Genomic DNA, 25,331 nt, shown 5'->3' with positions numbered 1-25,331 from the left:
GGAGAATGTTGGCAAGGAAAGTTCATTTTCTTTGAAACTAAGCTTGCAAATGCATTCTACCAGATGTCATGGGAGTTGTAGTCTTCTGGTTTTGTGTCATAGAAAAAAAAAAAAAAATATGTAGACCAAATTAAAGCTACTCTTACACCTAATAAAAGTTTTCAGAAACGTTCACACAACATAAGACAATGATGAGCAGCCCTCTGACTCAATATGTGTTTATCCAAAAGTATCCTATGCAAACCTGGGTGTGAAGGAAGTTTATTTTCCAGATAGCTGAAGAGATTTTACAAGTGTTGGGTGGTGTTCTGCCAATGATTGACATTCTTTATTCTCTCCTTGCTTATGTTTGTGAAAAGATGAGCTTTAATCAATATAGAATTACAGTCAACGTAACTTACTATGGCTTTATAAACAAAGAAGGTCTCCTAGTTCCTATTTTTGTTCGTAAAATCATATAAACTTGGTTACTTGGACTCCAGACATGGTGTCGTCTACCTTTACAGACGCAAGTTATCATTAGAGTGAAGTGGATTCTTAAATAACATAGTGTTAAGTTGTTAGTGAAAAGTCTTAATCACTGAAAGATGACTGCATGCCACTTGAATATATATTGTAAGATACAGAGTGGTATTCTTATTTGTTTTGGTGTTTTCTCTCATCTCATGTCTTTCCTATTGGAAAGATCTGGTGGGTCTGTTTTCAGAAGGTAAATATATCTTTTCTCATAATAGTTTATGTTGAAAATTAAGGTAAAAGAATGTTCATATATGCTATATGTGCTCATTATTAATCTTTCCCTGGGAAGTCAGTTGCATAAAGCGTTGTTAAATTAAAAAGGGGAAGGAGGAGGTATGTAATTTATAAATAACAGGTAAAGCTAGGGTTTGCTTACAAATCAGTTGTAAGTATAAAGGATTTACTTGTGAGATATGGAGCTTTCATAAATGGAATTTTTTCTTTCAGTATTCATTAAAAGATAGTTGATGTAATATTATGGGGTTTTAGTGTCTATTTTCTGCACTGTATTAGAAATAAGTCTTCTATCATAATTTTATCAGTTTAATTCAAATCTCTGTTGGCATCAAAAGCTCAGAGAATTCATCCAGTTGGCATCTTTATCTGGTCAGGTCTACTGTTGGGTAAAATGGTTCCCTGGTTCACCAGGGAGCCACAGAAATAGTTGTGCTGTCTTAAAAATGGCAATGGCAGCATGCAATTGCAAGCTGAGAGAAATGTAGGGCTGTCCCTTTTGTCCAAAGCACAGCCGCAGATGTAACAGACTGAAGAACTGCAGCACAGAAGTATAAACTTGTCCATTGTTGTTCTGTTATAGGGGCTTTTTTTCATCCCTTCTGTTTAACATTGCTGGTTTTGGAGAGGTTATCTGACTTGCTGAAGTGCTTCACTTCCTTTGGAGGTGACGGCACAAGGTGGGGGAAAGGGCTGTTATGCAACCGTAACCAGTAAAATCTGATTCCCACTATGTCAGAAATTGTGAATGCAGTGGGCAAATTGAAAGTCGTACATCAGCTGAATTTTCTGTTACCATTTTGTTTCTACTAAAACCAGAATATTATACCTGTTTGATTGGGGATGTTAAAAAATTCCAGCATATCGACTACATGATGGATCTTGAGTCTTGCAGTAGTATTTGCAGTAGTCTATCCTACCATAAAAAAACTTCAAGGCTAAATATTCAGTGTTAATTGCTATTGCTTATTCTGGTTAGGTAACATTAATAATCTCAGTAAAATCATACAGTTCCTTACTGAGGCTTCATTTTTTCAGGATCCTATATCTTAAGTCACTGAGCTACAAGATTATTAAAGCTCAAGCTGCAGAAATATGCCCAAAGATATGGTTGGAAGAGGAGAATAGGTATAGCTAAATTATGGGATTTTTCTATATTCAGAACTAATAAATGAAGTCCTCCTTGAACTTAGCTGAAGGACAGCTGAATGAGAACACTGTGGAAAAATACATTTTGATGTTTGTATTTTAAATGTGTCTCTACTTCTTGGTAGTGATTTTGTCAGAACTAAAATCTGAAGAGGGTAGAGTTCCAGCTGCAATTCTTGAATTCATTTAGCTTCTCTGTTTATTATTTTTATTTTTTAAAATATGTAGTGCTGCTTTAATAACCAGAAAATGGGTCAGGGCCTGTTAGATATTCAGTGTGTGGGTGGGAATCCTTTGACGTGCTTTCTGGGGAAGCCTCTAACTTGGGAATTGCTGCTGAGAATCCAGGAGAACAAGATAAAATTCAGTCAGTAGCAATATATATTACAAGTAAACCCTTTCACACCCACTGAAAGGGAGAGGTTAGAGAGGTGGCTTAAATCTGGCAATTAACCAATACCATTGCAAGCTTTTGAGTATGAGAAACCTATGCAAAGCCTACGCAGAGGAGACAATATGTTCTTTGTAATTCTCTGAGCAGAATAAGAAATTTTGCCCTCAAAGTAAGGATAAATAGTATACAATTCCTCATACAATTGAACTACCATTTTCTTGTAGTTTATAAAGTACTTTTGAGGTGCGATGGTGCTTGTGAGTTTTGCTTTGAGAGTTACACTAAGTTTACAGAAAAAGTGGGATAGAACCGTCAGCTGTGCGTTGTATGTTCTGGGGAAGATAGAATTTTTGTTCAGTTCTAGGGAAAACAACTTCTTTTTTCAGTTGCAGTAAGCTTATTGTAAGTGCTTGAGAATTGTAGCTGAGCATATTATATATTGATGCTTTTGTTGCTATAAGTTATTTATATAGGCTACTATTTAACTTTTGACTAGTGCATAAGGGGTACAGTTAACTGTGCAATCAAGGCATATTCATTATAATGGTGCCTTGACTATATATAAGTAAGTTAATTATTTATGTATAGCATTATTTCTAAAGAATTCTCCATGTATGTCAACATCCGGCTGCCTCTCAAATGCAAGCAACATAGATAAGTGAGTTGCCTTAAACATGGGATGGAAAAATGCAATTGAGAACGCTAAAAAGACCTTTACGTGCCATTATTTTAAAATAGTGCTTTTCTGTCATTTATTTTGTTCCCCAAAAGGTTTATTTGGGTAACAAACCCAAATATGTTTCCTTATAAAAACATAAGGAATAAAAATTCTTTCTCTTGTTGCTCAAGTTCCAGCTGTGCAGATTTCAGAATGACTAGAAACCTTTGCTTGCTTTCATACATGCAGTCTGATCCTTCAATACATCAAGTTCCTGGTTCAAATTTGGGCCCAATTCAATGTTACCCTGACATACAAAACACATGCAACAGTCTACTCTTAACGATTTTTTTCTTCCCTTTTTACGTTCTTTTATAACTTGGCCCTTTAGCACTTTCTTAAAACCTCATCAGCTTCAGAGGGGAAGGCTGTGGATGTTGTTTACGTGGACTTTAGTAAAGCCTTTGACACCGTTTCCCACAGCATTCTCCTGGAGAAACTGGCTGCTCGTGGCCTGGGCAGGTGTACTCACGGCTGGGTAAAAAACTGGCTGGATGGTCGAGCCCAGCGTGGTGGTGAACGGAGTTAAATCCGGTTGGCAGCCGGTCACAAGTGGTGTTCCCCAGGGCTCAGTATCGGGGCCAGTTCTGTTTAATATCTTTATCAACGATCTGGACGAGGGGATCGAATGCACCCTCAGTAAGTTTGCTGACGACACCAAGGTGGGCGGGAGGGTTGATCTGCTGGAGGGTAGGAAGGCTCTACAGAGGGATCTGGACAGGCTGGATCGATGGGCTGAGGCCAGCTGTGTGAGGTTCAACAAGGCCAAGTGCCTGAGCATCTCCTCCACCTTCTGCACTGACCTGGGGGTCTGCAGAGTTCTTTCTCTCACATATTCTCACTACTCTCTCCAGCTGCAATTGGGAAGGTTTTTTTTTCCCCTTCTTAAATCTGTTCTCCCAGAGGCACTACCACCGTCGCTCATGGGCTCGGCCTTGGCCAGCGGTGGGTCCATTTTGGAGCCGGCTGGCGTTGGCTCTGTCGGACATGGGGGAAACTTCTAGCAGCTTCTCACAGAAGCCACCCCTGTAGCCCCTCCGCTACCAAAACCTTGCCATGCAAACCCAATGCAAGTTCTTATATAACTTGATGGTGTTAACTAGCTGAACTAAACATTACTGGATTGTTTTCTTAATTTACTTAACGTTCCTGTGGTAATACTCTGAATTGTTACTGCAGTCATACTCAGTTACCAATAATACATCTCTGCCAAGGTATTGTGAAAGATAAGTTTATTGTTTTTGTTTGGGATTTTAGACTGGGAAGCTGAAATGGAGTGACTAACATGCAGTGCTATGCTAAGACCATTTAATTAATATTTTGTTGGGTACTTCCTGGCTAAGTCAAGAGATAATGGGAACAAATGCTGATGCCTCTTCATCGAAACTATACTCTTAATTAGTCTTTTAGCAAAATAATTTATTTGTTCTGAATATAAATAGTTTGTAAAACTTCTAACAATTTATATCTGTATTTGTATACTGAAACCAATTTCTATCCATGTACGTATACACTGAGCAACTGCAGGTGCCTGCATGCCCACACCACTGTCCCCAGAGTTACCATCAACTCTTTTTATGTATTTTAATTGGGAGACAACAGCAAAAAGATGGGAAAACCAAATTACAGTGTAAAAATGCATAGTAGAAACCAAATACTTTATAGTATAAAAATATAGTTTAATATATTTACTTTGAAAAAAATCTGTTAGATGTCATTTTGTAGAGAGCAAGTGCAATGCGGAGTATATACGGACTTTTTATCACACTGCAGCACGGACAGCTAAGTGAAGTGGCAGGGTTGGTTAGTCCTCAGTCACAGTAGTCCATTTGCATGTTATTGACTGGCTCTGAAAAAAGTTCATTTGAGGAACTCCTATAACTAAGATAGAAACAAAAATTATTTTTATAATTAGTAAGCTATTTTTACAGTTGATCATAGAGATGAGTAATGGTTTAAAACAGGAAGGTGCTATGTAATTCCTAGTATCCTGTGGGCATCAAAGGTGTTCTTGATGCTTTCTATGGACAGGGAAAATTACTGTCCTAGAGAGTGTGCATAATATGTTTTTGCTTAAGAAATTAATGTACAGATTGAAGTTAGCTGCTGAGCAGTGTAGTATTTTCTGTGCAGTATGTCAGTCGTCTTATCTTTTCTCTTTCTCTTTTGTGTTTTGTTGCTGTTTATAGGATATTTGAAAAACAGAAGTATTAATGAGATTGTGTATTGGCTTTGTGTGGCAAGGTTTTAGTAGCGGGGGGGGGGGGGGGGTGTTACAGGGGTGGCTTCTGTGAGAAGCTGCTGGAAGCTTCCCCTGTGTTTGAGAGAGCCAATACCAGCCGGCTCTAAGACGGACCTGCCGCCGGCCAAGGCCGAGCCAATCAGCGATAGTGGTAATGCCTCTGTGATAACATTTTTAAGAAGGGAGAAAAAGTTGGGACAGAGGGAAAATGGCAGCCGGAGAGAGGAGTGAGAACATGTAAGAGAAAGAACCCTGCAGACCCCCAGGTCAGTGCAGAAGGAGGGGAGGAGGTGCTCCAGGCGCCAGAGCAGAGATTCCCCTGCAGCCCCTGGGGAAGACCATGGTGGGGCAGGCTGTCCCCCTGCAGCCCAGGGAGGTCCACGGGGGAGCAGATCTCCACCTGCAGCCCGGGGAGGACCCCACGCCGGAGCAGGGGGATGCCCGAAGGAAGCTGGGACCCCGTGGGAAGCCCATGCTGGAGCAGGCTCCTGGCAGGACCTGCGGCCCTGCAGGGAGAGGAGCCCAGGCTGGAGCAGGTTTGCTGGCAGGACTTGTGACCCCGCGGGGGACCCGCGCTGGAGCAGGCTGTGCCTGAAGGACTGCAGCCCTTGGAAGGGACCCACGCTGGAGCAGTTTGTGAAGAACTGCAGCCCGTGGGAAGGACCCACGTTGGAGAAGCTCGTGGAGGACTGTCTCCCGTGGGAGGGACCCCACGCTGGAGCAGGGGAAGAGTGTGAGGAGTCCTCCCCCTGAGGAGGATGAAGCGGCAGAAAACAACGTGTGATGAACTGACCGTAAACCCCATCCCCATCCCCCTGTGCCGCTGGGGGGGGTTGGTAGAGAATCCGGGAGTGAAGTTGTGCCCGGGAAGAAGGGAGTGGTGGAGGGAAGGTGTTCTGAGATTTGGTTTTATTTCTCATTACCCTACTCTGGTTGATTTGTAATAAATTGAGTTAATTTTCCCCAAGCTGAGTCTGTTTTGCCCGTGATGGTAATTGGTGAGTGATCTCTCCTGTCTTTATCTCGACCCACAAGCTCTTTGTTATATTTTCTCTCCCCTGTCTAGCTGAGGAGGGGGAGTGATAGAACGGCTTTGGTGGGCACCTGGTGTCCAGCCATGGTCAACCCCCCACAGATTGTCATCCATGGAAAATAATACGGGGCACAGTCTAGAGAATACCTTACACCTATTCAATTTGTATGTCTATTCATATAAGCAGAATGCATTTGTTTGTCTTAAACAGAGCACATTTCATGTGGAAATAGTCATAGATATATAAGCACCTCCTAAGCATCCTCAAAATGTAGCATCATTTAAGACCACGTAGGCACAGTACCTCCTTTAGAAATAAGTTTAGGAAGATGTAGCTAGGAGAAAGCCATGAAGATGGTAACATAAAAAGATGACAAATCTGAGTATACTGGTTGAGCAGACAACCAGTCTTCAGGTGTCAACCTGAAGCTTGAGAGCATTGAATGAGTTGGATGCAACAGTTTGTCTAAATATCTTAAGATCTTGCCCCTGCAATTTCAGTACTGTCTGTGTGTTACTCAGTTGAAAGTGTATTTATTCACAATCTTTAAGATATAGAAGTCCTATTTTACTTTTTTAGCGGCGGGGGGGGGGGGGGGGGTGGGGGGAAGCCTAGGGGGAAAGCAAGTTTGTGAGTTTAACTGTGGCTCTTTGGTCAGGTTCAGCTTCCAGCATGTTCGTTCTTTTCCTCAGAGGTAGATGTGAAAAAGCTCATACACCACACCTTACAGAGTGCATACAGGTGTCAAAGTGTGAGTTGCCACCGCATTCATGTAATATGGGAAAGGCTGAACGGTGTCCTAAACTGAGAGTTTTTCTCAGTGCCAATATTGCCCATGCAGTTGGTCTTAAAACTGGTATTTAGTTCCAAAGATGGGAGCTGTTAACTGTTGTATGCATGGGAAGCCAGAAAACAGCTCTTACTTAGATTATAGTCAGTAAGGGCAGGAAAGATTGCACTTTATATTGACTGAAGCAGGTTAATATGTATGTTTGGAAGGCTGGAGCAGAGCTTTTTATGCTAAAGGTATAGGATGTTAAGGAATGATGAATGTGGTATCAACATCTCATACCTCTCCATCACAGAATTCTTTTAGCACTGTATCGTACCAGAATTTTAATACTGAATGACAAGGAAAAGCTCTCTATCTGCTGAATTTAAACACTATAAATTTATCAAAATCACTTCAGAGCTCTAATTTTTTCTGCCTCAGTTGCAACCAAATACTGTCCTGACCTGACTCTTAATTAACTTGCAAGATCTGTCTAGCTCATGCATTGAGGTGGGATGGCTACAGACCGTTTCCAATATTAGTAGCTGACTTTAAATTTCATATATTGGTTACATAAAAGAGAAGTCCTCATTTGCACTGTTTACATCTTAAAGGAGTATCTTTTAAGAACATAGCTATACCCAAATACTGCCTCTATCTTTGTAGTTTCAATGTTATATCTATTTTATAGTCTCAAGGCATGTGGTTATGGTGACATTCCCACTGAAGTTTTTATTTAGCAATAGAAACATTTGGAGAACTATTAAATACTAATCATTCTATCAAGACTCATTCTATTTACAAGATTCTATTAATCTTTTTAATGCTACATATGTTTCGTTTATTTTGGCAAAATTATCTGATAGCTGTATTAATTATTAAAATTATTTTCAATGTCGTGATTTGTCTTTGTTTTCATACATAACATCTCATGTGCCAGTGCTAGATTTAATGTAATTTCCAGTCAGGTGAGTCAGGACAGCCCTTTTATATGTTACTGGTTTTGGAAAACAGAGTGCTGCCTTTTTGATCCATGTAGTTTTGAGGGGAGCTGCATTGTTGTATTATTTTAGTAGGAACATCTTAGAGATGTTAGCCAATTTGAAGCTGTGGAGGAAGGTTTGCAAGCACTAGGTTTAAAACAATGAACTGTGTTATTTCCAGTTTTTTTCTGTTACCATTATAGAGTCATTTTACATTTTGATACTAAGCGAAAATTAGAGTTTTGTGAATAATTGATGCTTATCAATTTGGATGGTAGTTTTGGTTTGGGCAATTTCTCCCACAATATCAAAATCATTCCTATTGGAAGGGATCTTGGGATGTCATCCAGTCCAGCTTTGTGCTTCAGGCAGGTTCAACAGGAACAACTTTAGACTGTAGATTGTAACCTGATGGGAGTGGGTGGTCTTGAGTTTTTCTAAGGCACAAAAGGATTCTGAAATACATTCACTTTGTGATCTTATTGTGCTATAGTGCTGTAGCATTAACTGGTAAATTTGTGCAGCACCATTCTCTAGCAGGCAGTAGTGAGTATCCTAAGGTGGCCCCTGGAGTCATATCCCATGTGATAGTGTTTTATATTGGTGTATATTCTTTATCAAATTTAAATTAAAATTGAGAGATGCATCATATTGTCATCTCCTTCAAACTTTCTGCTGAGTGGATCCTCATTCAAAGTGCACAGGAAGTGATTCTGCTTCTGTGCGTTATTCCTGCTTCCCTTTTTTCCTTTTCATACCCTCTGTTCGAGATATTGCTAGGTCAGGGCAGTCAATATGATGTATCTGAATCATCTTAGACATCTTTGGACAATGGAAGTATTAATTACAATTAAGAAGCTTAATTACTTTCCATCCTGAGAAAGTACAGTTTTTAGACCACAGATAGTGATCAAGAAATGAAGAAACGTTCTGCTGAATGTTGTTTTTCTTCCATTCACAGTTTTTCGTCAGCGTTTCTAGGAAAACGGTAAAATGCTAACCGTGCTTACAAAATGAGAGGATCTTTATTTCTGAAGTTGATGAAGAGGGATAAGAAGCTTCTGAAAAAATTTAAAACAAACAAAACCCTCTAGGTATTGGTTAAGGATGTGGAGCTGAACATGGGTTATCTTGTTCCTTTTCATACAAATGTCCAGATACTTAATTTATTTTAAGAACATTGTATATACCTGCTAGCTCAACTTCATATGGAATGCAGTGCCAAGTGTTACTTTAACCAGCAGTAGTTTCAGACATGTCCGGTATATTGTTGTTTGGGGTTTTTTTAATTCATTTATATCAGCGTGGCATAGAAGTGCTCAGAACATCTTTAAAGTTTAATGTTATAGCTCTTACACACAGAGGGTTTCTGAGGATATTTCTCTGAATCTTGATTTGGATTGTAGGTTTTTTTCTAAAAGCAACAAATGTCTTTACTTTTTAAAGTCAATAATTATGATGCTGAAATAATCTTTGAACTTACATGATTCATAAAGGAGACATTGACACTTACTTTCAGCCAGTTTTCCATCTTCTTGGTTTTGGTGAGAAAGTTTCTTATAGGTGTTTAGATGACTTAGATACTTTTATATTACTTTTGTAACCATTTCATTACTAAAATACATGTAAAACATTTTCTGTTTGTTGAACTTAAATTCTAATTAAAAACATTTTAAAATGTATGTGTCAAACTATATTTAGAAATACCTTTTATAAACATTTAAAGCATTTTTTTTGTGGCTGAACAGTTGAGTTCTGGCTATATTTTCATTACAGTAACAAACCATTTTGGTGTTTATAAAAATAATTAGTGTTTATAAAGGAAACTGATAAGAGTACTCCTTTCAGTATTTTTTTTTTTTTATTTCTTCATAACGGCAAAACTCAAGACTCTTCTTTTTTCAGTGAGAGGGAGGAACGGAAGAGAAGAGACATAGGTTCTAATCTGAAGTTTTTTGCACCTGGTAGCTAGTTGTCTACAGATCTTTTTGTCCTGCTGAGAAGATGGTATCTTCATATTTCTCAGCAACAGTATTTTAGCTTGCTATTTGTCAAGAGCTGTATATTTAGCTTATTTTTGTTCACACTTACAATAGGAGGCATTGAGGCAGTCTGCACAAATTGAGGACATAAACTGTATTGAAATACTCCTCCTTGTATCAGATGACGAAGGCAAAAGTATGTTTCATCAGTACATAGATTATAATTTTTGAGAGTAGAAGATGCCAGCATTTTCATATGAAGGCGGAGATGATATAGATGTGTGGACAAAAAGGTGCTTGTCACTTACTAAGAAAAGGTCAAGACTTGTTGGTATTTAAGCTAAACATGTTGTTTACTAAGTAACTAAACCAAACAAACAAAAAAGCTGATAGCTTCTGATTCGTCATTTTATTTCTTCAAATTTGATAAAAAGGAAAACAGGTAACTAAATGAAAATATTTGTCAACACATTTTTGTATCAGTATTGAGCTTCACACTTAACTAAGTATGAAATACACAAACATATAGAGAAGTTATTTAGAGTTCAGATTTTTTTTTGATTGAGTCATTGTACTTCAAATACTATTATTCTTATCTTAGATACATTAGGATTATGCATATAAGTGACATAGACCATAAAAATGAATTACTTTGAGTTTGACTACATAATTCTATTTTTTTCTTGTCATAATAATAAACATCATTTGCATTTTAATTTGATTTTGGCCTTTGTGACTCAGCTGTGCCAAGTGTTGTGCAGAATATTCAAAGGACTGAAAGTAAAATCAGACAGTTAATTGCTGGCTTTTTATTTGGGTGCCTGAAAAATACAGCAACTTAGCTTGATCAAGCAGCAAAAATTTGGATAGAGAGATTTCAGAGAATTTCTGTGTAAAACCTTGGTGGAGAAAACATGCAACTTGGAATGGAAGTTACCTGTGGCCTTATCAGCAGTGAATGGTGCAATTGTTTGAGACCAATATTGACTAGTAAGTGGTCTTAAATTTTGACACACACGGTTTTATAAGAAATAATACAAATGTCATGTCTCAACAGCAGAAACAATCTGTAGTATTGGTATTGTTTACTATACAGTCTTAAAATGATCATGAGAAGTTAGAGGCTCCTGAAACTTATATTTTTAAATCTGAGTCAGGAGGACAGAACCAAATTCTTCCTGATGATGATATCCAGATTGGCCATTCATCTTCACGGTGATCTGTGCTAGCTGCTAGGCTGGGAAGGGAAGGGAAGGAAGGGGATAAGAAGCACTCCCTTACCCCAAGCCATTGTGTCTTTATCTCTGGGAAAGCACCATTTTATTTTTTTTTTTTTTTATTCCAGTGATTACATGGGGACCTGAAAACCTGCACTTTTGCCCCTTGAAAGAAACTAGGAACCAACTCCTGTGAAACTGGGAGAGCAGCTGTTAAAAAACCAACTTTTCTGTTACCAAGGAAGGCTTAATCCCCTTTTGCATTGTCTCTTCCCACCCTTTCCAAAGGCATGTGCTCTGCTGCATGTTATCATATTTTCCATCAGTTGAAGGTAGTAGTTCATCCTCCTTCATCTCATTCATGACTACTAACTGTTCCTAATCAACAGAGTGATTTGCTGCAAAAGACAAGGCGAAAATCTCATTCAGTTCACTGAGCATCAGATTGAGTTGTGATTCCTTGCAATACAGTCTAGGTTAAGGTAGAGTGACGTGTGACTGTCCAAGTGTGGAGCGGAGGAGCATGCTTACCTGAATTCAACCCTTCCCACAGTCTGCCTTTGTCAAGGTGAGCACTCGATGAGCCCAATATTAAGATATGACCTTCTGGCATTTAGTAATACTTAATCCAAGAACTAATAATATATGAAATTATGCTAGTACCTTTTCATCTTCTAAAAAAAAAAAATAAAAATTCTGTGTCACAACAGAATTGAATGTGCAGTTTGTTACTTTCCCAACTAGCAGGACCAAAAATGTGTGCCCGTTTTGAATAATCAGTGCTGTCACTTTGTGAAACTTTGTGCTGGAGCAAAGCTCATTTCACTTCGAGAGAATTTAGGCAGCATCACGGATACTGGCTCCAAGAGTATAAAGGGCAACTTCTTAGTTCAAGCTAACAAAATCTTGTGTACATAATATGAAATTTTCTTCTTATGCAGAGAAGGTGAATCTATTATATGTGTCAAAACCTGCAGTTAAGGAAAGATTGAGTATGAAGGTTAATGATAGTGTGGTATTCTTTATTATGGTAATGAGGGGAATCCCACAAATAGGATTATTTTTACAGTATGCTTAAGATAGGATTTTTGCATTGTGGTTTATGACTTGTGTAGTATGAATTATCTTATTTCTGCATGTTTGGAAAGCACACTGTGCCATGGAAAAAATATAGATTTCTGCAAATAAAACACATAATTAAAATATTTTTCTCTTTTGCCTTCAAAACAACCTCTTTATCAACATTCAAATAGATTAAGAATAGTATTAACTAAAATGGCTGGTAATAATGAGAAATTATATGACCAATCATGAAACTGTTGACCAGTCTTTGACCTGTTTTTAATATTTGCTTTATAGTACAAAGTAGATGAGACTTCTCATATCATTCTTGTGATAGAGAATTTCCATATTGCTGTCCCTTGGTATTTGGAATACTGCAGGTTTGTGGGCAATTCAGCAGATTAAGGAGCAGGTATGGAAGATGCTGGTGGTGTTGGTCTCGTCTGTTCCTCTGTTTTGCATAGTCTCGTACCCGATGGACAGGGCATCAAAGCTATGTCTGAAGGAAACCTTGAATTCTGTTTCTTTGGATATTTTGCAGATAACAAATGGACTGAAAAAGAAGCTGCTGTAGGCTTTTGTTATTAATTGGATGTCCTTTTTCATAGTAGTTTGCTTGAGACACTAGTTTATTATAAATTCAGATATATTGCAGCAAGAAATATGAATAAAACAAAATTCTACTGATTTTTAAAAAATTTAAAAATTCTATACTTTTTCTGTGCAATGATTTCATGGCTCAAAGACCTTTATCTTACTAAGGCTAGAAACAAGAACTGAATCTTATTGTATAATCAGGGGAATTTCTTGTTTTCCAAGGGATGTGTTTCCATTTTTAACTCTCATAGTTGATAAGTTACTGAATATTGAGAAATAGAAGTGTGCAGAACTAAAAATGTCTTGTCCTCTCCTCTCTCTACCCATAACTACAGAAAGAAAAGTCAATAATTGGGTGCCAGTCTGGAAGCTTCCAATGAGTCAGTGTTGTAAGTTTATTAGAAATAGATTAATATGGAATAAAATTACGATACACAAAAAAGTGTGTTTATCCCTTAATTCTTCAGCCACATATGTAGTGTACACACTTTAAATACTGAACCTCACTTAAGTTTTCAGTTCAAAATTACATTCCCCTGGCAGGTCTGACAGGGCTTTCTCTCTGGAAGGAAGCTCTTCCCTCCTGTTAAGACTTCCAGATGCAAGTCTCACATCGATCCATTGTACCAACAGCCTTTGAATCCAGCTTTTTGTCCGTACATTCAGTTTCTGCCTTTCCTGTTGGCTACCAAGGTAATATAGGGAAAAAATCAAAAGCTATATTGGAATCAAATTCTATCTACTGTTTACCTGTTATCCACAGAGACAGTTACTTTGTCTTAGAAAGCAATGGGGTTGGTCAGGAGTGTTTTGCCTTCAATAAATCTGTGTTGGCAGTTTCACCTTGCTCTTCATGTGCTGGGGAATAGTTTCCATGAGGATTTACTGTATAATTTCCACAGCAATGAAGGTGACGTCTGCCAGCCTGTAGGTCTCTGGGCAATCCTTCCTGATGGTTTTTTGAAGCTATCATGGTACTGACCTTTTTCCAGTCATCAGGGACGTGATCACCACAATGTCTTAAAGCTGACAGAGTAGCTTCGTGGTAACGTCAGCCAGATCTCTCGACACTTTTGGATGTGTCTGCTCTGATCCCTTAGCCGTGTACATGTCCAGCTGCTGTATGTGACTGTCTTGCTTGGTGGTCCTGTACCGTGGTGTTAGCACATTTCCCTCCTAGTCTTTGATAGTGGGCACTTGGAGCAGATTTTGACAGTAAATACTTAGGCAAAGGCTTTTACTGCCTCAGCCTTTTCAGTGAAATTTATTACTGGGTCACCTGTGCCATTCTCCAGTCTTCTGCGTCTTCATGACATATCCCTTCCCCATTTTAGCTTCAGACGGATTTAGGTGTTCCTAACTCCAGCCCAGTGCAATCAACAATCAAGATTTCTGCTTTTATACTCCCTGGTAGTTTGTCCTGCTTCTCTCTCTTGGCCCTCCTTTTTTTGGCTTTGTCAGGATTTCCCTGTTTAGCCAAACTCGCCTCTTGTTGTGGCTGCCTTTCTGCCCACCCCCCCCAAGTTGGAGATAGATTATCTTGCACTTTGTGGAGATTGTTCATGGGAATAGACCCACTGTCCTGAGTTCCTTTGTGTGTCAGGAGAACCTCCCAAGGCCTCCTGCTTACCCGTGCCCTAAACAGGCTGAGGTCTTCCTGAATCCTGGGATTTCTAGTCTGCTACCTGTCTTCCTCACTGTCACCGGGATCATCAGCAATTTTGCCTGAAGTCTTGGACTGCAGAATGGCACTCTCTAGCCTAGCATCTAGGTTGTCAATATTAAAAAGTATTTTTTAGACAGTTTTATTTCTTCCATGAAGAAGAATCTGTTAACACACCAGTCACTGTCATTCCTCCAAAATCTTCTCAGGAGCTGAGACACCTGAAGTCAAATATTGTTGGAATGCTTGCTTCTGATACCAAAAGGTTTTTACCAATTCCATATTTTTGTTAGTATGGGTATTGTATAGTTGACAACAACTATTCGCTTTGGCGCTATATAAAACTGGCCCAGAACTTTCTTACTACATAAACATACAGACTTTGTCCAATTCTCATGTATTTCTGCATTTGTTGTAGTCTTTTTTTCTTTTTCTTACGGGAAAATTTACTGATTCCCAGAAAGCAGTTAAATGTGAGGATGCAGATCATATGTTAATAAATATGTGGAAGACCATTTCTAATAAATTTCATGAAGAGCTTAATTCCATTTTTCATTTATAAAATTAATGTAATTTCTAATACTCTTAGTACTGAAAAGTTTAAATTGCCTTTGACAAATATGACTTGTAATTTATATTTTTGTCTTAAAAAGCTATTGCAGAGGAGAAACACTATAACCTGCGTAACACATTGTCATGGTTTAACCCCAGCTGGCAACTAAGGACCACGCAGTCACTTGCTCACTCCCCCCCGCAGTAGGATGGCGGAGAGAATCAGAAGGGTAAAAGTGAGAAAACTCGTGGGTTGAGATAAAGACAGTTTAATAGGTAAAGTAACAGCTGCGCGTGCAAGCAAAGCAAACCAAGGAATTCATTCACCACTTCCCGTGGGCAGGCCGGTGTTCAGCCATCTCCAGGAAAGCAGGGCTCCATCGCGCGTAACGGGTACTTGGGAAGACAAACGCCATCACTCTGAACATCCCCCCCTCCCTCCCTCCTTCCCCCAGCTCTATACGCTGAGCATGACGTCCTATGGTCTGGAATATCCCTTGGTCAGTTGGGGTCAGCTGTCCTGGCTGTGTCCCCTCCCAACTCCTTGTGTCCCTCCAGCCTTCTTGCTGGCTGGGCATGAGAAGCTGAAAAATACTTCACTTAGTATAAACACTACTTGGCAACAACCAAAAACATCAGTATGTTATCAACATTATTCTCATACTAAACCCAAAACATAACACTATACCAGCTACTAGAAAGAAAATTAATTCTATCCCAGCTGAAACCAGGACACACATCAATTACTAAAATATTCTCTTCAGATTAATTTAAGTCAACTGTGTCATTGACAGCTTTGCTTAAACTCAGTAGAGAGCAGTATACTTGTTAGAGGCGAAGCTGGACTCAGCTGAATTCTTCTATTTTTTTTTTTTTAAATATCGGCTGTATTGTGATCTTAAATCCTGTCAAATCTTCAAATCACTGTGACTGACTTGAAACTGTTTTGAATATGTCCATGTTCAAAAAAAAACCCAAAGAAAACCCAAATCTATGCTGTAAATATTAAGCAGCTTTGTGATAAGGTCAAATTATTTTTTCAAACAGCAAATTCTGAGAGTTTTTTTCTTTGAGGTTTTGGGGAGATTTTTTTAAGGGTCCTGTGTAAAAGTAAAATTGCAAGTGAATGACAGCTTGATACTTTGTTTCTTTACCGTGTATGATAAGATTTGGAGGAAAAGAATTGTGGTTCAAGGTTCAGCACTTCTTAGTAAGCGTTGCTGTATTGGGGAGCAAAGCCCCTCTCTGAAGTAGCATGTGATCTTGGAAGGTTTTCTGTGCAGGCAAGAGGGGACTGGATATTTACTTTTGACTTTATTTTAGAATTACATTATTTAAAGAAAAAAGTGAAGTAGACTTCACTTTTCATGGTTTAGGTCATACCCTAAGTCAACAACATTCAGGATGAAGAAGGCAGTTCTTAAACTAGTGGGGTTTTCTTCATTTTTGGATTAAAAAAAAAAATCTTTTATAAGATATTTTGTTTGTTCTTCCTTGCTGCAATGCTCAATCCAGTCACAACCTGTTATGGGTCTAACACATCTCTAAAGTGCTTTAGTCAAACTCTTTGAATATGTTAAGCTTGAATGACAATTTCAATAGAGCTTTATATGAAAAAATATTCACCCTTTAACTAGAACCAGAATGTTCTCAGTGTTTTGGCTTTCTGACGTCTTTCTGTCCCATAATCAACTTTAAGAGGTACTGCAGGTGGCTTGGAGGTGGAGTGAGTTAACGATTAATAAGGATTTACGCAGCTTTTTGCGTCACTTTTTATTTCCAAATCATTTGCTAACAAGTCACCTAAGGGCTTAAAATCGACCAGGACAATAAACAGCAGGAGTCTGTGGTGCAATTGATGCTGATGAGCAAAGAAAGTAAATTATAGAAGTCAAAATAAGTATTATTTTATTGGTTGCACTTGATACTATAAAAATTTGTTTTATTGTAAGGAATACAAAGAAGCAATTCAAATAATGATTTTTCTGTTGTAATTTTATGTAGAAGCTAAACTTTCCTTTTTGTATTTAATGCAGTGATTATTCAATTTATCAAATGTTGCTGTATGGCTTTCTCTCAAGAACATTTACTCATGTGGGTATCAGTCTTAATATATCATTTTTTCAGTTTTTTTTCTTTTTCTGTTATTCGTAAGTCACTTTGGAGGTCGTCATTACAGCAGGAAGGTATTATATCTTCAAACATTACAGAAGAGTAACAAAACTAGCCATTTCCATGACCATGTTGAAGGCTTCTGTCTAAAGAGTATAGTTTCTTGTGGTGTTCTTAATGTTCCTTTTAGACCTCAGGATCCTTTCAGATAAGATTAAGTCTTTTATAAACATTTAACTAACAATAGCTAGTGCCTTCCAAACAGGCAAAACTTTGTTGAATATGAAATTATGAGATATACTATTTTCATTTTTTTTAACCATGCTCCCCTCCAGGGTGCTTGATTGCATTCACTTATACATAGGCAATTCCCATTTTTCCAAACAGAACTTTGACAAACTTTCCTTTCTCACTCCAAAATGTTCCTCACAGATTTCATATAGTAGTACTTACGTAATTTGGTTAAAAATACTCATTTTTGCAATTAGTGCTGAGGTTACTCTCCTGCTTCTACAGGCTTTTCTAATGCTTAAGTCTTTTCTGCTGAAAGTTTAGACTCGATTACAAGTTAGGTAACAACTTGTTCCTACTTGTAACTTGTAACTTGGTTACAAGTAGGTAACTTGTAAGTCTGTCGCTAGCATTTTATAAGGGTGGGATTTCTTGTATGTGAGCTTTGATCCACAGTGCTGCAATCTATTTCAGTTTCCTTTGCTTTAGGAGATACGTGTAACGGTATGAATGTCTTAATATTCTTGAACTAAACATTGGACAGCCTACGGGTCAAAATGACAACTATAGTTATTCCTTAACTAGCCTGAAGTTAATGTGATGTCTTCACACTTTTTTCTGAAAATGTATATTCTAGTTCTGGTTAATTTTAAACGTCTTTGAAGGCTATAGAGTTATTGCAAGACTGTATGATTTAAATGCTAAACCAGTAGGTATTTTGGTTTGGGTTTTTGTTAAGAGGAGGAGAGAAACTGAAACTATAGCAATTAAATGTCCTCTGATTGTAATAATTATTTTTCTAAAATTGCTCTTGTAGCTCAAACAGAAGGTACATAAGTTGTTCATGATGCGTGTTGTGCAGTATACTAAATAAATTGAAAATACCTATTGAAGTTTGCATGCTACAATTGGTACTTAAAAGAGCTTGGATATGCAGTTTATATCATCATGTCATACCATCTTCTGAATGTATCATGACGATACGTGATGTGATTTTCTAGTAGAAATACATTTCAAATAGTTATTTTCAGTATATTGAATAATTTGTATTAAGTGAATGTGTAGCAAAGTAAAGCTATGTTCTTCTGGTGTTATGCAAAAATGCTGAATGTAGTTAGGAGTAAAAGGGGTTTCTCTTAGCTAAATTGGCTCACCCTGTTTCTGTTTGAGAGAAGTCAACAGGAACTTTGATCGTAAGGTTTGTTCTGTTCTTTGCTTATGCTATGGCTTATGATTATAAAATGAATGCTTTCCAGCAGTTTGCTCAAGGAGCTTTCATTATTGCATTGTCTTTATCCCTCATAGGTAAACTTGTGTACCATACTCTGTTGCACTTTGTGTGTATTGGAGGTTGGGAAAGGAGCATTAAACATGGGCTTATTACTGTGATTTATGCAATTGCAGTGGTCCTAGATGAATTTACACAAGAACCAGGCACTGATCTTCAGCACAAACAGAATCATACCTTTTTTTTTTTTTAGGCTATTTTGCAGAAGAACGATATTGTTGTCAATGGTGGCTTTCGTTCAAGCATTTTACGAGTCTTTTAGGTTCAACAAATCAAGAGCATCTTCCCCTATTTTTCTCTTGCTTCCTAAGAAAGCATTCTTTCCAGAAACCCACTGCTCACATTAGCAGAGTCAAATCAGACTTTCAGACCCTGAGGGCCTGAACTTGTATGGGGAGTGTGTTGCTTTGACAATAATTGCAAGACACTTAGGGTTGCCACTTAGAAATGAAAAAGCTAGACTGCTTTACCTGTTTCAGAAAATTATGTCTTAGAAAATTAGAATATAATAGAGATTTCCAACAACACAAGCAATTACAGAAGAAAAGCAGGATGCAGAAAACTGAATTTTATGTTAAACTTATTAATCAAGATCTTCTTTCATTGCCTGAGTATTTAATCTGTCTTTTGAATCTGGCCGCTTGATTTCTTCATCTGAATCTGAAATTAACCTTTCTCGGTTTTCTTTAAATTTGATCTTTCAATTTGTTGTTCCAAGTTTTTTTATCCTTTTTGTATAAGCCATGAAAACAGTGTAAGGAGAGAAGGTGCTACTAAGTCTTCATTTTTTCACCAATTTCTGATCTCCTTTCTTGTTTACATTATAAGAAATTGCTCATTATTCTTTGTGTCTGGGCACTGGCATTCAGAGTGGTAAAGCAGAAAACAGTAACTTTCTGTTTTTCCTAATGTTTCTTGATTTTAAAAACACTTTGCATGCTGTAGATACTGTCTTTAATTTCTTTTTTTTTTTTTTCCCTCTTTCAAGTCTTTTGAAGATGCAGTGCTAAAACTTTATAAATTCTTTACATGGGAAAATAATTACCTTATAACCACTTAATTAAGACTGTAATGTTATTTTTGCTCAGAGCATCACATAAAGACCAACCAAAATAAAAACTGAAACATTGAAACATGGAGTAGGTTGCCTGGACAGACATGGATTTAAATTCATTGTTAATTTTAGAAGCAATCCTTTAAAACTTTTCATAGTATCTTTTTATGCCCCCTGTCTCCTTAAATCTGTTCCCCCTCCCTCCCCCCCAAGGAAGCAAGAGATCAGTGAAATTACCCTTTATATTTGGTACTGTCTTGCCTGTATCCTAATCCTACCTATAATTGGGTCAGTCATCTTTCTTCCTCTCTTTGTATGGTGTTAGAAGCTGATAATCCAAAAAATTCTTTACATTTTTAATAAATGACCTTAAAAAAAAAAAAAATTAAAGTGCTGGAATTGAGCATATGAACTTCTGTGGGCTAATGACGGTCATCATCTATCCTGAAGTACTTGAGATGTGGGCTATACTTTGTATCTTTATATATTGTTAGAGCACTGATATTTGTGAGTATACAGTAGTGTTTTTTTCTATTTCATCCTAAAAGTCAGGACTCTAAAATACATACAAAGATTTGTACATCTCCATTCTATTTGCCTTTTAAGATTAGAATACATTTATAATTAAATGTCTACGTTGATAGAATGTGTTGACGTATCGAAAACTTGGTCAATATTTTCTTTAAAGGGTATTTTCTTTTGCCTGAAAAAATTATTAGAAACACCAGGGGCATTCTTGATGCGGGATGTACTTTGTAAAATAAAAGGACTTTTGTCTTAAAGCTAACATGGTAAAATAGTACAGTGAAATGTTGATGCCTTATTAACAAAATTAGTAGGTTTTTTCCCCCTATTTAGGGAAAATTCTCTTAGATTTAAAATTAAAAAATAAAATGAAATTAAAATTATTCCTAAGTATTCTAAGTATTAAAAAATGGAGAACTTTGAAAGCAAAGTAAAGTTCTCCAAACTGATAGATGGCACTTTTTGTTTCTTTTTGAAAATGATATGTTTGGCACCTGTCGTGTTCACTTAAGTTTTGAGTTCCCTTAAAGAGAAAGGAAATGACAGGAGGAATGCCTCCCATCCATAAAAACAGTACTATAGTTGCTAATTACAGTTAAAAGTGGTTATACATCTGGGACGACCCACTATCCCAGTGAAAGAACTCTTAAATTTGTGGTAGAAGGCTAAGCACATATCACATGGAAAAGTTGGAAAAGTCAGCAAGTTGTATGCAGAATTTTGTAACCTCCTGCAGACACTACTGGGAAGGTTTTCTTATTTAATATATTCAAAATAAACCTGCCTTATTTTGAAGAAGTTTATGGACTATGACCAGAAGATGGACTTGTTGCATAAGGTCTTTGCTTGAGCTCGGACTGAAGAGGAACAGCTTGGAGAGACGACGTCTCTTAGTTTGGCATGTTGATGTTCTGTCAACTTCTCTACTGCTTATTTTGTTTTATAGTCTGATTTATGGAGCCACCTAGAATTTTAAGATACATTTTTTTGGATTATGTCTGTTTGCCTTGCACTGACGAATCAAGGATTGTCCCAGGTTGTTACACGCTTTCTTTGGCTTTTGTTGGAAAGTACTCAGGGAGAGTTGAAAGAACTGATTGAAATTGCCAAACTCTGACTCTTGAGTCACGTGTTGTTTGCAAGAAGTGAAATTATAGCTTTCTTGCTGGGCTACATCAGGTGATGGCAAGAGGGCAACACATGATGGCGTGAAAGATGCAAGTAATTGGGCAGTGGAAGGGGGTGTACGGTGTAGAGCTGCCCGCTCAGTCCTGCTCGAGGAGGGAAGCTGTCAAGGCTGCAGGGACCACTGCCTTTCTGCCCATGTACTGCTCTAGAGCTCTTTCCTCTGCCCGTGCTAACGGTAATTGTTTAATGGCTTTTAAACAAATGAATAATTTGGAATGTTATTCATAGCGACGGGATATTTTGTCGCTTCTGTCATATAAGAAAGGGTTTAAGCTTGTATTTCCCCAGTGGGAAGACAAAAGGTAGAAATCTCAATGCAGCACAAGATTAGAGATGCTGATAAAAATGGAGACATAGCCAAGGCAGCAAATGTGCATTGCTTCACCATCGCCCCCGGCAAGCTCAGTCTTAGATGGTCCTGTCACCACTCCGGCTATTTGTTCTTCATAAAAACCTGTGGCTGAAACACTTGTTCCCTCTTGAGATTAATTTCCTTTTGCCGGCCTAGACAAGCGCACCAGCTGATATTAGAGAAAAAAAAAAAAAAGCCAAAGCAAAACAAACAAAACTAGGTCTGTGTTTTTGAACAATGTGTTTAAAATGTAATGGTTATTCTGCAGTGTCAGAAATAAAACATTATAAAGTTATATGCACTGTAATTTAAATGAATACGGCAAGTAAAATAGTCACCTGTATTGAAAGGATTAAAGGTTGTCTTATCTTTATGAAAGAAATTTACTGTTCATAGTCAATTGCACTTTGACAGGGCAGTTGCTGCTTTTTGCTTTTTGTTCTTTTTAGCATTTGCTGCTACTCACTGGAGGGAAAAACCTACTGGAAAATTAGGGCTGTTCTGCAGCTGAAAAAAACATGCTTGCAATATATAATAGGGTATAATTTACTATTTAAAAGGTACTTGCAGGCAATTTTTTTCTTTCAGTACTGTTCTTCCACTCAGGATCAAGTACTGAAAATAGAGTAGACAACTCGGCAATGAAAATGTTGAAGTGTACCTAGTAAGCTATTTTTTGCCACACCTTAGGTACTCAGGATAATCAATATGTAAGAATTTCTTTTGGCAGTTTTTTTCCCGTTACTTTTTTTTTTCCTTCAGATTGGTGCTAACTGTCCTAATGCTTTTTCTTTTTGAAAGGACCAGGTGTTAAATGCTAACATTGTTATAATTTTTAATTATTATTTACTATCATCTGAATCAGTGTTTAAATGATCACGTATGCTGAGTCTAAAACTCAGGTTTTTAAACTTTATAACAACAGATTGAGAAACTCTACAGGGGCTACAGACAAACTGGATTTATTTTGGCTGCATGTTTTCCTGGAGCAACACCTTGAGCATTCTTTTTAATTTTGAACAGAAGTTTTTGTGTATATTTGCAGACATGCAGAGCATGGTATGAACATTGAAATTACTTAGCTCACATTCTGATCTCTGCAATGGAAATAATGCCTGTTCTTTAAGGAATACTTAAAAAGGTGCTCAAGATGGAAATTATTTGAGATGAACAAGACTTGCTATTCAAGTGAAAGAAATTATTAGTGACTATAGGAACAGTTGACAGGCTCTGTCCAAGCTGCCTGCTGAAGGGAAGAGGGGGAGAACCATCTCAGGGGAATTTCTTCTCAAAAGGACCAGCCTCCTTGCTCAGCTTGGATGGTATCATGGATCCCTGACCGCTCTGTGAGGAGTAATGGCAGGAAAAATCCTTTTCACTTCTAGTTCGGAGTGTGCTCTGGGAGGATCAATCCTCCTGCCCCCTCCCCCAGTTTAAGCCCTTTGTAAGCCACAACTGAACCATCTATGCAATTAGGAGACAGCAGTTTTCAGAGGTTTATAACCTGATCAAAGAAGGATGACCCCATGCGGCAGCCTTTGAAAAGCACATCTCCAGAGACAAACCTCAGGATAAGGCTTCCGGGACCTGCAGTCTCCTCCTTGGCAATATTCAGGATAATGTATATTTTGTACCCAAGTGACAGGGTACAGGGTTTAATTGCTGGACAGCTTTTACCTCCTTCCAAATCCTCATCATGGCCTCTTCCCATGCTGTCGTCACACTTCAAGTACCAGCTCTAGAACTGTGAGCTGCTGGATGTGCTCAATTAAATGATCATAAAATTTTGGCAAAACAGCGTATTTCTTCTAACCTCATTTTTGGACATGATATGACCTCTTTTGTGCAAGTCCCTCAGCATTTCAGCTATCCTGAAATGGAAAAAAAATGTTATCATTTATGGTTATATTTAAGCAAGATTGTATGATCAGACTTAGATTTAGAAAGGAAAAGATTAGTAATGCTTAATGCTAGCCTTTGATCAGGATGGTGTAGTCTTATCTATGGGGGACCCTAGATGACAGTTTGGGGAACCTGTTCTCAGATCAGTCTGCCTCTAGCCTTGTGTGTTACCTTAAGAGCATTGTCTATTCCCTTCCCTGTGGATGCAAGCGTAGTTTGCGCAGTTAAACCTCTGTTTGTGCATAGGCATAGCTGGGAGGATTCAAGTATTAAGCTCCACCCATGCACCATAGTTTTGTCCATTATTTGGGTAGCTGCTTCACTGAACCTGTAAACTGTTAGTTATACAAGCATGGCCCATGATTTGCATCTTTTACAAAATTAAATGTAAAGAGAGTATTTTGTTAAATAGTTGCTCTATAGAAGGAAGTGAAAGGCAAGGGAAAGCCACTTGCTACTTAATGTGTTTATTAAAGAGGGAATCAAAGATCTATCGTAATGCAGATTTTTACAACTTGAATTTTACTAGACTGTCTTTTGGGGAAAGGTACTATAAATGTTTAAAAAATGTCACTTTCACTTGAAATTGGTTACTCTGGTTTTAGCCATACATTTTGAAAAATGAAAGAGAAATAATATCTGCCTTGTTTTGCTCTCTCAAATCCAAGTAAGAGGATATTATGAGGTAGAAAATACTATTTTTATACCATCTATCACCTTTGTTAACATTTTATTAGACATAAATCATGTAGTTTTGGGTTGCATAGTGACAATATGGTTCACCGTGTATTCTATTTTTATAACTTTATTTAAAACTGACATGTAACTTGCTGTACCTGAAACCCCAAGTGAGCCAGTTATTGGAGTGTAACAAAGTTTTGACGTCAGAACTGCTATTTATTCCACTGGCAACCATTAGCGATGCATTACCCTTTGGCACTCGTGTTTTCAGAAACATGGTTAAATTTTTATGACTGGTTCTGGCCAATTAGGATTCTTTCTCAATATAGAAATAAGGGAAGAGATCTTTTTTATAACTTACTAAATGTAGCTTTCCAAAACCAACAGGATAAAAATATGAATTATTGCACTCAGAGTTCACAAGACATACTATTGAGCCACACTTCAGATTGACTGCTTGCTGTACATGTGTATTTGAGAGGCAGGGGTTAAGCTAGGCTGCCTTGTCAAATGCATGAGCCTTTATTAGAATTTAATGTAATTACAGCTGAGTCATGCTCACAGGCCAGTCTGGTAGCTTCAGTAGGATGTACAAGGGGCTGAAGACTTAAGGTAGAGAGAATTGGGGAGGTGGAGGGGAAGTGGAGGAAAATTGGGCGGAGGCAGTGGGCTTGGCAAAACCAATTGTCTTGCAGAGAAATTTCAATAGAGGTTTCTGTTGCTGGCTTTTTCCCAAAAAATTTAAACTTCAGCAACACTCGACTTCAGAGTGTTTGCATGTTGCGTGCACTACGTAGAGAATGCGATGGAACAGCTGCGTAAGAGGGTGCTGTAGGATCTGATGCCTGATTGTTGGTTTAAGATTGCTGTCTGTGTTCTG

The 25,331-nt window shown here is 37.9% G+C and overlaps 1 protein-coding gene across 3 annotated transcripts in view; it reads left to right on the top strand.

The window, feature by feature from the left end:
- The window catches only part of METTL15 (methyltransferase like 15), a 100,475-nt gene that overhangs the window by 41,936 nt on the left and 33,208 nt on the right, over positions 1–25,331 (top strand). The window contains exon 4 of one of the 3 annotated variants that reach the window (XM_041129215.1): positions 1,792–1,881. The exons of the other annotated variants lie outside the window; for them this stretch is intronic. Within the exon in view, the coding sequence (XP_040985149.1) occupies positions 1,792–1,881 (90 nt within the window). The remainder of the gene's footprint in view (positions 1–1,791; positions 1,882–25,331) is intronic. 3 annotated transcript variants of the gene reach the window in all.

This window comes from Aquila chrysaetos, chromosome 16, assembly GCF_900496995.4.
Source record: "Aquila chrysaetos chrysaetos chromosome 16, bAquChr1.4, whole genome shotgun sequence".
Lineage (NCBI taxonomy): Eukaryota > Metazoa > Chordata > Aves > Accipitriformes > Accipitridae > Aquila > Aquila chrysaetos.
Note: the sequence above shows the minus strand (reverse complement) of the source record. Positions and strands in the feature narration are given on the sequence as shown.